Below are 16,127 nucleotides of genomic sequence, written 5' to 3'. Positions count from 1 at the left end.
TAGTTTTCAGAAGACATCCAAGCTATCAATTTTCATGTGAAAAAAATGCTCTAAATCACTATTAGTTGGAGAAATGCAAATTAAAACAACTTAGAGGTACTACCTTACACCTATCAGAAATGACAAATGCTGGAAGGGATGAGGGAAAATAGGTACTCTAATGAACTTCTGGTGGAATTGTGAACTGGTCCAATCATTCTAGAAAACAATTTAGAAATCTGCTTAAAGGGCTACAAAACATTGACTCAGCAATAGCACTATTAGATCTGTACCTCAAAGAGGTCAAAGAAAAAAGAAAATGACATGTATGTATAAAAATATTTAGAACAACTCTTTTGTGGTAACAAAGAACTGGAAATTGAGGGGATTCTCATTGGGGAATTATATCACCAATGTGATACCTACAATGGCTGTTTCCAGGTTGGGATCATAGAATATGATAGACTCTCTTCTTCGAAGAAAAAAACAAGATATTTATTCATATATCAGAAAGCCAAATCCACCATGGTAATAGAGAAGTTGGTACACATTATTAACGCAGGGAGCACCACCATCCTCAAGCCTTCCCTCCATAATGCTTCCCCACAAACCAGCTACCTTAGGCAAAACGCCGCTCTCTCAACCACGCTAGCTGCTCTGCTTCTGTCTGCCTGCTCTCTCTCTCAACTCTGCCTCACTCTCTTCTTCCTACTCCACCTGTTTGGCAAGCTCCTACCACCATCAGCTCCATGTGACTCAAGCTGTGGGCTGGGCCAGAGTTCAAAGCGGGTCACAAGAGTCTATTAAGGGGAAGATCTTCAAATTCCCTTACTGTTACAGGAATGGCTGAACAAATTGTGGTATATGATTGTGATGGAATACTATTGTACTATAAGAAATAACAAGGGTTGGTTTCAGAAAAACATGGGAAGACATAAATAAACTGATACAAACTGAAGTGAGAAAAACCAGGACATCATTGTACATAAGAACAGCAAAATTGTAATGCTGATCAACAATGAAAGACTTAGCTTATCTGATTAAGACAAAGATCTCAGAAAATTATAAATGACATCCAAAAGATGAAAAATGCTATATACCCCCAAAGAAAGAATCAATGAACTCTGAATGCAAACTGAATTATAGTTTTCTCATTTTCCTTATTTTTCTTGCTTTTTTGTGCAATATGGCTAATATGGAAATATACATGATTACACATGTATAATTGGACTCATATTGCTTGCCTTTTCAGTGGGTAGGGGACAGTTGGTAGAGAGGAAAATAACCTGGAACTCAAAATAAAAAAAAAAAGAATGTTAAAATAAATAAGTAATGATTAAAAAAAGAAGTCCCTTATCTGCAATGGATAAATGAAGAATTATTTATTAGGCACCCATTATGGCCCAAGATATGCTATAGGTGAATGCTTATGACAAAATGACCCTTTTTAAATAGGGATGGCAATTGTTTACATTATAACTGTAGGCGAAAATATTTCATTTTATTTTATTTTAAATTTACTTTTATTTAACAACCTTCAGTTCCACAGTCCCTTGAGTTTCAAATTTTCTCCCACTCCTCCCCCCCCCCATCATGGCAGCATGCACTCGAATATAGAATCTATAAATATCTTCACATTAATCAGGTTGTAAAGAAAGATTATAACTGATGGAATGATCAGTGGGAAAGAGGAAACAAAACAAAACAAAAAAAAGAAAGAGAGCAAGTAGTTTGTTTCAATCTGCAGTCAGACTCCACATCTGTTTCTCTGGATGTGGGTATCTCTTTTGATCATGAGTCTTTTGGAGTTGTTTTATAACTTTACATTGCTGAGAGGATCTCCTCATTTCTTATAGCACAGTACATTCATATACCACAACTTGTTCAGCTATTCCTCAATTGATGGGTATCCTCTTGATTTCCAATTCTTTGCCACCACAAAAAGATCCGCTATAAATATTTTTGTGCATACGGGTCCTCCTGCCACTTCTCTGATCTCTTTGGGATATAACCCTAGAAGTGGTATTGCTGGGTGAAAACATTTTTTAAATGCTAAAAGAATGAGTGTTGCTTACTGGATAAAGAGTTGAGGTTGGAGCCAGGAAGACTTGGGTTCAAGTCCAACTTTAGCACAGTTGTTTATGTGGCCCAGGGCAAGTCACTTAACTTATCTCCCTTGGACTATTATGCAGTAGAAACCTGCATAAAACCCAGGAAGCTCACTACACTCCTACTTCATGCATTGGAAGTGTTTGCAACCCCTGATGGCTCACCTTCCCATTGGTTCATTCCTCCTAGAACTGTGGCCCAGGCCAAAGATGTCTTCATTCTTCTCCATAGGACTTTCTCTCCCACATCCCCAGTACCAGATATTCTCTGTCTCTGTCTCTCTCTGTGTCCTATTTCTCTGTCTCTTCTTTGTCCTCTCCCCACTTTATAGCTCCCTTATATGTTTTCCCCTACCCCCCCATTAGAATGTAAGCTTCTTGATTTTCTTTCTACTTCTATTTGTATTCTCAGTGCTTATCCCTGTACCTGACATATAATTAAGTGTTTAATTAATGCTTGTTGATTTACTCACTGACTGACTCAGTGCTCTAGGAGGTTCTCTAAGACTGTAACTTGCAGAGAAGGTAGTGACCTGAATTTGTAGAGGGAGTTCTCCACCACATTGAAATGGCAGGTCTAGTTCCTGTCCTTAGTATAATGGAATTCTGGGAGACTACACTTTGAGAGAGTGTATCCAAGTAGATGAATCATTAAAGATAACTTGAGAAATTTGGCAGAGTGGGTAACCTGATCTGGGGAAAAGCATGATCCATCATTAGGCTTAGTGTATATTGATCACTTCTGTTCTTTAAATGCATTGAAAATGAACTATATGCCTTGGTTCAGAAATAGGAACTTGGTGGGAGCACCAACATGGGGTCTGGGCTTTGAAGCCAGCAGCAGGAATTTGTTTGTCATCCTTGGAGGGAATGGAATGGTCATGAGAGAGAAGGCTCCCCAGGAATTGTGGCGGTGGCCATCAAGGCACATGGTCTCTAAGGGAACTACTTCTAGATGGTAATTCAAGACATTAGATGAAAGACCTGAGCTTCAGTACAAGACCACCTGTTAATGCATCTGCTTTAAACCCACCAAATAGCGTAGGGAGAACAGATCAAGTGTGAGATAGAACTTCCAAGAGTCCAGAGCCATAGTAACCTCCAGGAGAGGAGTGATGCAGATAATTGCGACAGGCCTGTATGTATAATAATAATAACAAAACACATTTAGAAAATACAAGGAAAAGAAAAGCTGCGTGCTTATCTGAGACAGCAGTGCTGTAGCTGAAAAGCAACACTTCTTTCTGCAGACTATCTAAGGGTAGGGAGACCCAAAGACAGAAGGAGAAGAAGGGGTGGTGACAGTAAAGATGAGAGAGCAGGCAATCCTCATCTTAGAGGTTAGAAAAAAAGAGGGCATAGAGAAGGCTTGGGACTGAGAAATATCTCACAGGCAGTGGTGGGAGGGTGCTGGTGGTTGCTGCCCCTGCCCACCCCACCTTTGACTCTACATTGGTATATGAAAAACATAATAACATAGGATGTTCCCATAGCTTGGAATAGCCTTTGTCCCTCTTTCCCTACATGGTTAATTTAAGTTGTATCCATTCTTCAAAGCCCAGTTCAGGTCTTTTCTTTCTTATAAAACATTCAATTGCCCCAGTTCATGGTGTTCTTTCCCTCTTCTGGATTCCCATAGTATTTATGGTCTATTATATTTTTTAAGCACTCTGCATGTGCTACTTCATCTGAGTCTTGAAGCAATCCTTTGAGTTAGGTATTTTAAGTATTATCCCCATATTATAGCCAAGAAAGCTAAGGTCCAGAGAGGATCAAAGATTTGGCCAGCATTTGGCCTCTTTCCTGATTCCAATGTTACATTTTTTCCTATCCTATGATACTACTTCTCTGCAAGTCTATTGATTCACATACAATCATGTACTATCTTGTATTTAGTTATCTTTTTATATGTATAAGTCTTATTTCCACAACTAGATTGTAATCTCCTTGAGGCTAAAGATCATGTCTTTTTTTCATATAATCACAGAATTTCAGAGTTGGAAGGGACTCATTAGCCAACTCATTCAATCTATACATTAAAATTAATTCCTGACCATTAACTTGGGAAAATGATTGAACAAGTTGTAGAGTATGATTGTGATAGAATACTATTGAGCTGTAAGAAATGATGTAAGGAATGGTTTCAGAGAAACCTGGGAAGACTAAAGTGAATAGATGCAATGTGAAGTGAGCAGAACCAGGAGAACATTATATGATGTAACAGGATTGTTGTAATGATAATCAACTGAGTTAGCTACTCTGATCATTTCAATGATCCACATTAATTCTAAAGGATACATGATGAAAAATGCTATTCACCTCCAGAGAGAGAACCAATGAACTTTGAGGGCAGATGGAGGCATTTTTTTCACTTTATTTTTCTTGCTATTTTTTTGGTTGTTATTTCAACAAGGTTAACATAGAAATATGTTTTGCATGATTTCACATGTATAATAGATATCATATTACTTGCCTTCTCCACATGTGAGGAAGGGATTAGAGGGAAGGAGAGAATTTGGATCTCAGAATTTAAAAAAAATTAATGTTAAGATAAATAAATTAAAAAAAAATTTAAAAGAGAATACCCACTATAACAAACCCAAGTCATCACTCAGCCTCTGTCTGAAGAGCTCACAAGGTAGCCCATTACATTTTTTAGATAGCTCCAATCATTCGAAAGTTTTTCCTGACACCAAGTTCTCTCCTAAACGTACCCAAACGTTCAATTTCTACCTATTATTCCTAGTTCTTCCCTCTGAGGTCAAACAGAACAAGGCAGTTCTTTCTTTCACATAAGTATCCTTCAAATACTTGAAGAGAAGTATCAACATCTTCCCTAAGACCTCTTCTCCAGACTAAACTTCCCAGTTCCTTCCACTGATCCTAAGCCCTTCACTACCTTACCTGACCTTCTCCCAATGTTTTCCAGTTTTTTAATGCCCCCTCCTAAACTGTGGTACCCAGATCTGAGCACAACCTTCCAGCTGTGGTCAGATCATGGCAGATTATATGCATCAAGCTTATCAGCTTCTTATTCTAGGAAGTTATGCCTCTCTTCTCCCTCTCCCCCCTCTCTCCTCCACTCCACCCCCTTCAGCCCAGTACAGGGCCTTGAATATATTTAGCCATTGAACTGAAGCCACTCATTGCTGCTATAAATAATGATAATAAATAAATTTAACATGAACCGATGCAAAATGAAGTGAGCAGAGTCAGAATATTGTGCACAGTAACAGCAATATTATATGATGAAGAACTGTGAATAATGTAGCTATTCTCAGCAATACAGTGATCTAAGATAATCCCAAATGACTCATGATGAAGCATGCTATCTGCCTCCAGAGAAAGAACATTGATACTGTCTGAATATAGAGTGAAGTATGCTCTTTCTTTCTTTCTTTCTTTCTTTCTTTCTTTCTTTCTTTCTTTCTTTCTTTCTTTCTTTGTCTTTTTGCACAAAATGACTAATGTGGAAATGTTTTGCATGGCTCTACATGTATAAACTATATTTAGTTTATATTTAATATTATATGTTTATATAATATAAGTTTATATTTAATATCAATTGCTTACCATCTCAGGGAGGGAGGGAAAGAATTTTTAGCTCAAAACTTAAAAAAAATGTTCAAATAGGTTTCAATATGTAATTAGGGAAAATATTCCATATATATAAAAACTTCATATATATGTATATGTATATGTCTAAGGTTGTCTCTGCTTCATAAATTTAGACAGAAATCCCTAGTTTGTCTTTTGTAAGTTACTTCCCTCTTTTTCATCATCAAATGTTTTTTTTTTTTGTATCCTCAGTGTTTAGCACAGTGCCTGGTATATAGTAAGACTTAATAAGTGCTTATTGATAGATAGATTGATTCATTGGTTTGGGACCACATTTCTGTTATTGGGACCAAGGGTGAAAGAAGTTTGACAACAGGGCACTCCCATTTCACTCTTACTTGATTAGCTGGTGGGACTCAAGAAACATGAAGAGGAAAAATGAACTAATTACCTCCAGGTAGTACAGCATCTTTCCATAATGCAGCTTTTTAATAAGCATTCTCATCCTTTCCAAGTTAGCCAATGCCTCCTGGAGATGGCCAGAAGCCCAGATCCCCACTCCGTGAGCAAATCCCTGAAAAAAAAACTTGTGACATTATTGGAAAAAGACAACACAGAGGGGTAGCATTGTACAATATAAGTAACTCTGGACTGAAAATCAAGCAACCTGGTTCTCCTCCTGACTTCACCAGCAAGTAGCTGCATGACCTTAGGGAAATCATTTCATCTCTCGAAGGCCCAGTTTTCTTATCTATAAATGGAACCTTCTAGATCTCCATATTTTTATATCTCATATTTTCTTTGTGCTATCACATTCTACTTTGTTAATATTTATAAGAATAATGATAAAAATAATAGCCATAGCTAGCACTTTACAAGAGCTCTAAGATAATTTTTCAGCTCTAAAACTTCATGATCTTAAGAGTCTTATTAAAACACTGCTGTGACCCTGCTACCCCCACGCTAAAAAGCCTTCAGATGTCCTACTCAACCACCAAAAAGCCCTAGATTCCTTTTTTGGTACTCGAGGCCCTCTAGAATTGAGCCCAATGGACTTTACCAACCCATTTCCCACCACCATCATTACAAACACTAATTTTTAGCTAAACTGGGTTACCAAGCCTGGGGATTTCTGATTTTTTTGTTTATGATGTTGCCTCTTCAAATATCTTTCCCTCTTAGTCCCACTTCTACAATTCCTACCAAATATTCAAGACTCACATTAAATTCTATCTCTTAAATGAAACATTCTTGATCTCCCTCCTTTCTGGAAGTGACTTCTCTTTCATTTGAATTAATAGCACTTCCTATTTTTCATTTTTGACTATCATTACAACTGCTCATCTTTCCTACTCGAAGGGGACGACATTATGATATTACAGTCAAGGTACAGTGTGTTCGACTGTAGCTAATCAGTCCAATATGAGCTTGGAAGGCTCTACCACAGGTTGGACATGAATAGTTCACTGTGAACATTTGGGATGGAAATGTCTCTATATTTGTATATCTCATATTTCATATGTGCTATCACATTTTAATTTAATATTTATGAGAATAATGATAAAAATAATAGCAATAGCTAGCACTTTACAAATATTATTTCTTATTTCATCAGTTAGATTGTAAGCATCATGAGGTCAGGGGCCAAGTCTTATACTTTGTGTCTTTCACATTGCATTGTAATAGTAATAATAATAATAACTTATAGAATGGACTTTGCCCATTCTTTGCAAACTGAGGGGACTATGGGAATACAATATTGTATATAATGTTAGATGCAGTTGATGGGTTGATTAGTTTATCTGAAACATTTTCCCCTTTCTTATTCTTTTCTATAAGGAATAGTTCACTAAAGGAGTAAAGATGGTGTCTACTTGGAAATGAAGGTGATGTAAAAAATAACAACACAGAAATATACATCCATTTGGTGTTTAAGGTTTGTAAGGTACTCTATTCATAACCCTATGAAGGAGATGTTGTAAGAATCATTATACCCCATTCTACAGATCAGGAGACCGACAGAGTAGTTTAAATGGCTTAAAAGTCACATGGCTAGCAACCGCCAACATTGGGAACTGGAACCAGATCTTCTTACTTGTAAGGTCATTGCTCTTTTTGCTCCATCACCCTTCCCCCTTGGTGTTCAATAAATATTCACAGAAAAAAAACAAATGAGTAGACTAATAATGAAGAAGATTTTAGGAAGCAGCTTCTTGTTTTTACCTCACATTCTTCCTTTTCTTTGCAGTTTATGGATTCAAGACAAGTCCATAGATGATCCTCACTGCTTTTATAGTTTACTGACTTCTGAGCAATTCCCCAGGACTGGTAGAGAAAACTCTGCAAAGATACAGGACTATATTGACTATTCAAATTGGATTTGAACCATATGAAGAAACCATTAGACCAGGTTAAAAGAAAATAACAAAGCAGAAGTAGGGGCTAAGTAGAGCTAAAAAACCAGAACACAGGTGTTCTCTAGTCTCCATTTTCCACCCTCCATACTGTTAGGGATGTCTACTCTCTAGAAATTATATTTTAAAAAATTATTTCTGTACTCTAAATTTATATCAAGCCCTGGAACATCATCATATCACCTAAACTGGAATCATAAGCACTCTATGGAGTTTAACCTAACCATACAAATAGAAAAGACCAAATGGATGAAAAAATGCATTTTATGATATTTAATTAGATTAAAAAAGAGAGACAGACATCTTCTTGTCCATTAGTATTTACATGTGGGACAGGAGCCAAAAATGGACAATGAATTGATCTCAGACCTGAACAGGAGGAGGAAAGTGGAGTGTATTTTAATGACACTAAACTTCTTTCTGAATTAAGTTATTCAATTTGAAATTCAAGAAACATTTTTCAAGTGTGCTGTTGGACACTGAGTATATTGAAAGAAAAATGAAATAATCCTTGCCCTAAGATCTTACATTTTCCTATGGTACTCACACAGATGGTTTCCAACTTTTTTTTTTTTTTTGGCTATTATGAAAAGGTTGTTATAATTGTTTTTGGTAGAGAGAAATCTTTTTTCCTCCTCCCTTTCAATAATTTTTTATGTATGGTACTAATAGAGGAACAACTAAGTCAAAGATTGTGAACAATATTTTTGCTTTTGCTTTTTGATGTCTATTGATCTGTGAAAATGTTATACCAGTTCATAGTTCCACCAGCAGTGAAGTAATTTTCCTGTTTCTTCATAACCCAGCAAATTTAAAATAATGGCAAAATGGTATGCTGTCTCTGACAACTTAATGGGAGTAAGGTGAAGCTTAGATTTGTTTTAATTTATATTTCTATGATTATCTGATTTTGAAAATTTTTTAGGTAGTTTTGGATAGTTTGAATTTTTTCAGGCTAAATATGCATTTTTGCAAATTCTTCCCCTAACCTTTAGTTCTATCCTCTGGTTCCAAGTGAACAGATCTATTCTCTCCTTGTGAAAGTCTTTCAAATACTTGAAGATCATCATCATTTGTTCCATAATCCTCTTTCCCAGGCTAAAAATTCTTTTTTTTTTTCTTCAGTAAATCTTTATGTTGTATGATTTTCAGGATCATTACTATACTGATTGACCTCATTTGGATGGAGGTGGTAGTTAGGCCCAATTAACATAGCCCCCAGGATTTCTGTAGCAATAAGGAACTTAGTTTCCAGCATATATTCCTGACACATTCTGGAGCTAGTGAACTAGGAATTGAGTCCTAGATAGGTGGTCTCATTTGGCCATCTGCCTTTGGTATCTAGGGCAGATACCAAAGAAACATAGCTAAATAAACTAATCTCAAAAGAAGTAAGGGGCAAACTATTAAACAGAAAATTATATTAGAAAATACAGATGAAAGGTATATGGAGTGGAAGTATAAAAGATTTGGTACATCATCTTTTTAAAAAAAATTGAGCACATAAATATGAAACTTTAAAAGGAACAAATAGTTGACATAGCTATAGATCTACAAATTGCATTTAAAGGAAACTTGTCTTTTTAAAATGTTAGGCAATTTACATCATACATTCTACTCACATAAAGACATATCTTCAAAGGAATACATTTCTGGTATAACATTTGTTTTTTAAATTTTCTACATTTTAAAATATAATTTTCCATATGTCATGGAGTCATTCCCTCTCCATTTAGATATATAGCCATTTTTATTTTGGAAACCAAAGGGAAAATACATTCTGATTTATAGAAATATATTTTACAAGCATCTTTTCAGTAACACATCTATTCATGTAGTGATGATGTGCACCTTTATTGAGAAGAGTAGAGAGAAAAGAATTTGGCTTGGTTTGAAGTTTCCTGTCCTGAAGAGATCCAGTAGAAGAAGAAAGAAGTAATGCCATCCTTTAACCAAATAGCCATGGTTCCTGTACAGTTTGAAACTCTCATATAGTACTGGAAAGGCCTTGAGATCATTCCATATGAAGCTCCTTAAATGAACTGGAATGTTTACCTTAGAGAAGAGAAAATTCCAGTGGACATGATAGCTGTGTTCAAGTATTAGTTGGGCTGTCAATTGAAAAAGTGATGAGATTTGTTCTCTTTGGCTCCAGGAACAATTGTTAGAAATTGTAAAACAATTACAATTATCCATATGTGGAATGTGTTTCCTCAGAAGAAAGTAGATTTCTCCTCCCTGATGACCACTTATCAGAGGAACTATAATTGGGACCTTTTTGGATAATGGGTTGGACTAGATGACCCCTGAGATCTCTTCCAACTCTAAAATTCAGTGCTTCTGCACATGATGGCTGAAAGCTATTAGCTGAAATTGATCAAAGCTACTGATGAACTTAGTTGTGTGACCCTGAGCAAGTCACTTAACCCTATTTTTTTCTCTGTAAAATGAACTGGAGAAGATGGCACACCACTCCACTATCTTTACAAAGAAAATTCCAAATGGGGTCACAAAGAGTCAGACATGATTGAAACAAATGAACCACATCACTGAGACTTTACATTGTTTCCTGTAATTTCAAATGAGGAACTGGAAAAAGGGAATCTTCCTTCCAAGCTTATGATGGAGAAAAAAACAATGACAGGATATTTATTTGAGAAATGAGTACTGAGAATGTTTCTTTGTTTATGTCTTAATTTTCTTATCTGTGAAATGAAGGGGTTGGACTAGGTAGCCCCTGAAGTGCCTTCCAGCTATAGAACTATGATCCTCTAATGATCTTACTATCCTATGTTTCCATTTCTGTTCCAATCAAGGGCTTTTTACTAAATCTTTTAAAACAATTTGTTTAATGAATTGAGCTTCATTAGAATACCAGAGGAGAATCCTAGTCAGATGGTCATGGGAGAGGTAATCTAGGGCTCAGCTTTCACTAACTATGACCTGGAGATCATTACTTCAACCCTTTTGTGGATTTAAGACCCTGAATCACAACAATCTCCCTCCCTACTCCTCACCCTAAGCCCAGAGACTGAAGAAAGTCAGTCACATGGAATAGCTAGATAGCTGGAAGGGGAAATGTGGAAAATAGATCCAACTCTAGTGACCCCTCAAACTAACGTTCCTTTGGCAGTGACCCAAATGATTACCCTACTCCTTGAGTGCTCTAGATGACACAGATACCACCCCCCCTTATAGATAACAAGTTTTTTTTCCTGATTACATATTTTGTCATCATATATGTCATGTGCATGTGTACACATTTAAGCAAATATATATACATACACATATGTACTTAATGAAAGAAAACACAAATTTCATAATTATAATGCTAAACGTGAGCTGATTAATTTCTCATCAATAGAATAGATGAATAGATTAAAAAACTAATAATTTACAGCAACATATAAAAGATATAGACACATATTTAGTGAGAATGAGGGGATGGTGCAAAATCTCTTATGCTTCTGATCACTCGAAAAATGGAGGTGTTGTAGTCAGGTAAAGTTACAGTAACCAAATGATGATGAAAGGTAACAAACATGTAGTGAAATTACTATGCTTGAAGTCACCACACACAATTTCTTAAAAAATAGCGCTATCGAGGCCCTTGAAATATATGGTGAAATATTCACCAACCTCTTCTCCTCCTTACTTCCATCAGTTCTCCCACCTACTGAGCCACCTAGATGCCTCTTTCAAGTATACAGGTTAGGGATGGCTAGGTGGCGCAGTGAATAGAGCACTGACCCTGGAGTCAGGAGGACAGGAGTTCAAATCCAGCCTCAGATACTTAACACACAAGCCATGTAACCTTGGGCAAATCACTTAACCCCAATTGCCCTGCCTTCCCCCCTCCCAAAAGCAAAAAAAAAAAAGTATACAGGTTAGCAAAAGAGGTTGTAATTTTCTCTAGGCATTAATTGATGAGGGTCAGGGAAATATAAAATGTTAAGGTATGGGGTTAGGGATGCTCCAGACCCCAAAATACCTGGTCCTGCTGAATGAATTCAACTCAAGTCCTCTCTCAGCCAAAGCAAAGCAAAGTTTATTAAAGATTCTTCTTAATGCGCAGACTCTTAAAGAGTGTAGGTATCTGTGATGCTTGTACTGGATAAGTAGGACAGAATAATCTGACATAGAGTAAATCTGCATTAGATCATTCTCTGGAACTCTCACATCCTTCCCATGGAGGCAAGATGGGGTCTTATATAAAGTAAGGTTGTGGGAGGAATCTAGGGGTGGTCTAGGGGAGGAGTTAGGGGGAGGGTCTTCAAGAGGAGTCAAATGAGGTCAGACTCCAGGGATGAGAGATTCAGGGTGGGAGGTAGCTGGAGAAAGGAGGGCTAGGCTAGTAATAGAGGTTTGGGCAGCCACAATAAAAGGCTTATGGCCTCAGGCAAATGCCTCATCAAATGGGAAGATTCAATCAGAGTTCAAGGGGGTTCCCAGAGCCAGTACCTCATCAGAATGACTATAACACAGGACTCACCTAAGGCAAAATTTTTAGGTAGGTAACATCTGCCTTCAGTACTCCAAGCCTACCCTTACTGAGCTTCTCTCCCCTATCCCCTATACTTCTTGTCTCCTCTCATAGTCTTCCATACTTTATTTCTCCAAACTCCAAAGGAAAATAAAAATAATACTGGCAATATCTACTCATATTTGTATAGTGTTAATGTCTGACAAAACAATCAACATGCTTTTATTAGCCATCTACTTAGGATGTATCAGGCATTGAGCTAGGCATTAGGGAAACAGAGAATTGAAACAGTCCCTGCCCTCAAGGAGTTTATATTCTATAAGGGGACACAACACACATCAAATTGTTATAAACAAAATATGTACACAGTATATAGAAGATGATTTGGGGAAGATATCACTTAACAGCCCAAGTTTACAGATGAAGAAATTGAGTCTCAGAGAGGTGAAGTGACTTACCCAGGGTAACACAGTTTGTAAGTATCAGTGCAGAGATTTTTTCCCAGGTGTTCTTTCCACAATACCCCATTGCTTTATTATTTAAATAATTAATCTCTAATGGTAGAATTTCTGGCATCATTGGAGAGATATTTGGGGAGTAAGGGGACCCTTGTAGCATCTTTCCAATTTTGCAACCTAGGGCTTCACCAGCTTGCTATGAGTAAGGCTGATTCTGAGTCTACTAACCTTCTCATTGGGGGATCCTTGCCCAAGGCGCAGCTGACCGACAATATCCTCTAAGAAGTGGAAGATCCATTTCTCCTTTGTTATACATTGGAATGTATAATCAAGAAGCTATGAAGGGAGAAGAAGTCATTCCAAATTCAGTGCAAGCTCTTGTTAATGATGGGGTTTGGGCTCTGGGAACCCCTGGAATCTTTCCACTTGATGAGGCATTCCCCTGAGGCCATAAGCCTTTCATTATCCTAGGACCACATCTCTGTTACTCTTAATCTGGCCTAGCCCTCCATTGTCCATCTACTTCCCACCCTTGATCCTATCTAAATATCTATGCCCAAATCTGTTACTCTTAAACTAGCCTAGCCCTCCATTGTCTACCATCTCTAGGTAGCCTTCAGATATTTCCCACCCTTAATCCCATTCTTGGAGTCTGACCTCAGTAGTCAAGATCCTCCTAAAACTCTTCCTCAAGACCCTCCCCAAAGCCCTCCTCTAGACCACCCCTAGATCCTTCCCACAGTCTTCTGTATATAAGATCCATCTTGCCTCCGTGAAGGGGTCAGATTCAATCTAGTTGCATAATCAGTCTGTGTCAGATTGTTCTGGTCTGCTTGTCAACATAAGTGTCACAAATACTCAGGTTCCTTAAGAGTCTACCCATTAAGATAAATCTTTAATAAACTTTGCTCTCCTTTGGCTGAGAGAAGGCTTGAGTTGAATTAATTCAGCAGGACCGGGAGTGTCGGTATTTTGGGGTCTTGAGGACCCCTAGACCCCAAATCTCAAAATTTACACTAGTAATTCACCTTTTTAGTGATTTTTAGACCTCTATGAGACAAATAGATGGAAGCTCTCCCCTCCCCCATCACTTTATCTTCATCCAACTTTTCTGCATGGAGGTAAGGTATGAGAAGACAGTGAAGAATGAATGACAGATCTTGTTCAGTAGGTCTTCTGACAAGTGATTGGAAATTTTTCTAAGAGATCTACAGTGGGAGCCAAGGCTACCTATACAAAATATCTGTGGCTCATGGGCCTTGCTCTGTGTCCCCAGACTGGCCAACAATGTTAATTGACCACACACAGTCATTTTTTTGTCCCATCAGGCTCAGAGGTCAATTATGACGGACCAGACAGATGCTCATGGAATCACAGAGCTTAGAAAGACCTTGAAAAGACAACAAATTCATCCATTTCCCACTAAACAGAATTATCAACATAGAGGTTGATAACTATGGTTTTTTTTTTCAGGACTAGTTTTTTTCTGTCTGATGCTGTTTTCTCTTGCCATACCCTTTCCTCCTACCTCTCCTTTTCCTAGATACTCCCATGTCTGGACCTTCTATTCCTGAAAGTTTCTGTTATTTTCCAGATTAATTGGCACTTCTAAGCCTGTAACCCCAGAGGTGGGGGGCCATTTGTACTCACCAGATAAAACCTTCTTCTAGCCCCATAAAATACCTGAGCTGCCCTGCTTCATTAAGATTGAGCCAGGATTCCAGGAACAGCTAAGTATAATAATACACCATGCCCAGGGAATGGCCTCTCAAAGCACCATCTTGGATTTCCTCTTCCTGTCATGCCATAGAGACCACTGATCCTGAGACTTCCTGGTGGCATGCTTAATTGCCACCCTTTCCTGCCCTTCTTTGGAGGTGTAAGTCTCAGTTTCAGTGTACCCTCATCTTGTTGAACTTGCCTCCCTGATCCCATGCTACTTTACATATTTTCAGTTAAGCCACATGGTTTTTTAACTTGTAAACACACCAAATAAACAAGCCTAATGCTTCCAGCATTTACTGGCCCTTTAGATTCTGTTATTCCAGCAATGGCCTCTAAGACTAGGTCAAAATATTTGACTTGCTATGATTACCGCTCTTAGTAACAAGTCTAACACCAACTTACCAGCAATATCTTCTCCTCCCAGAATTTCTGACAGCAGCCTGTCCCATCACCTATTAAAGGAAGAAACATGAATGTCATCTGTTTACATCATAATTGTCCTCCCACATTTGCTTCTGGGTTTCCTTGGTTCCCTTTTAAGACTCTCAGCTCAACTGATCCAGCCATTCTGGAGAGCAGTTTGGAACTACGCCCAAAGAGCTAGAAAAATGCACATACCCTTTGACACAGCAATACCGTTTCTAGGACTTTATCTCAAAGAGATCATAAAAATGGGAAAAGGACCCACATGTATAAACATATTTATAGCAACTCCCTTTGTGGTGGCCAAGAACTGGAAATTGAGGGGATACCCATCAATTGAGGAATGGCTGAATAAGTTGTGATATATGAATGCAATGGAGTACTATTGTGCTATAAGAAATGATGAACAGGTGGACTTCAGAAAAACCTGGAAAGATTTATATGAACTGATGCTGAGTGAAGTGAGCAGAACCAGGAGAATTTTGTTCACAGTAATAGCCATAGTCTATGATGACTGATTTTGATAGACTTAGCCCTTCTCAGCAATGCAAGGACCTAAAACAATTCCAAAGGACTCATGATGGAAGATGCAGTCACATCCAGAGAAAGAACTATGTAGTTGGAATGCAGAGCAGAGACAATTTTCTTTTTTTGTTTTGTTTTGTTTTTCTTTACCATGGTTTCTCTCATTTGTTATAATTCTTCTATACAACATGACTAATGTGAACATATGTTTAATAGGAATCTATATGTAAAGCCTATATCAAAGTGCAGGCCATTTTGGTGAGGAAGGGGGAAGGGGAGAGAATTTAAAACTTTGAAAACAAAAAGTAAATAAATTAACTAAAAAAAAAAAAGACTCTCAGTTCAAGTCCCACTTTCTTCAGGAGTACCCTGCCAGCTCTCTTAGCTGCCTTTCACTTCCCCTTTGAGACTACCTCCTGAAAGATTATATATATATATATATATATATATATAT

At 37.6% G+C, this 16,127-nt stretch overlaps 1 protein-coding gene across 1 annotated transcript in view; it reads right to left on the bottom strand.

The window, feature by feature from the left end:
* LOC138144482 (maestro heat-like repeat-containing protein family member 1) overlaps positions 1 to 16,127 on the bottom strand; it is a 115,235-nt gene that overhangs the window by 59,570 nt on the left and 39,538 nt on the right. Inside the window, exons 10-13 of the mRNA XM_069065760.1 lie at positions 15,128 to 15,177; positions 13,229 to 13,336; positions 7,869 to 7,985; positions 6,097 to 6,219 (exon numbers count right to left, since the gene is read on the bottom strand). Coding sequence (XP_068921861.1) covers positions 6,097 to 6,219; positions 7,869 to 7,985; positions 13,229 to 13,336; positions 15,128 to 15,177 — 398 coding nt within the window. The remainder of the gene's footprint in view (positions 1 to 6,096; positions 6,220 to 7,868; positions 7,986 to 13,228; positions 13,337 to 15,127; positions 15,178 to 16,127) is intronic.

The sequence above is a fragment of the Petaurus breviceps genome, unplaced genomic scaffold, assembly GCF_028583685.1.
Source record: "Petaurus breviceps papuanus isolate PSGF00001 unplaced genomic scaffold, PetGlider_PUasm1.0 90701, whole genome shotgun sequence".
NCBI lineage: Eukaryota > Metazoa > Chordata > Mammalia > Diprotodontia > Petauridae > Petaurus > Petaurus breviceps.
Note: the sequence above shows the minus strand (reverse complement) of the source record. Positions and strands in the feature narration are given on the sequence as shown.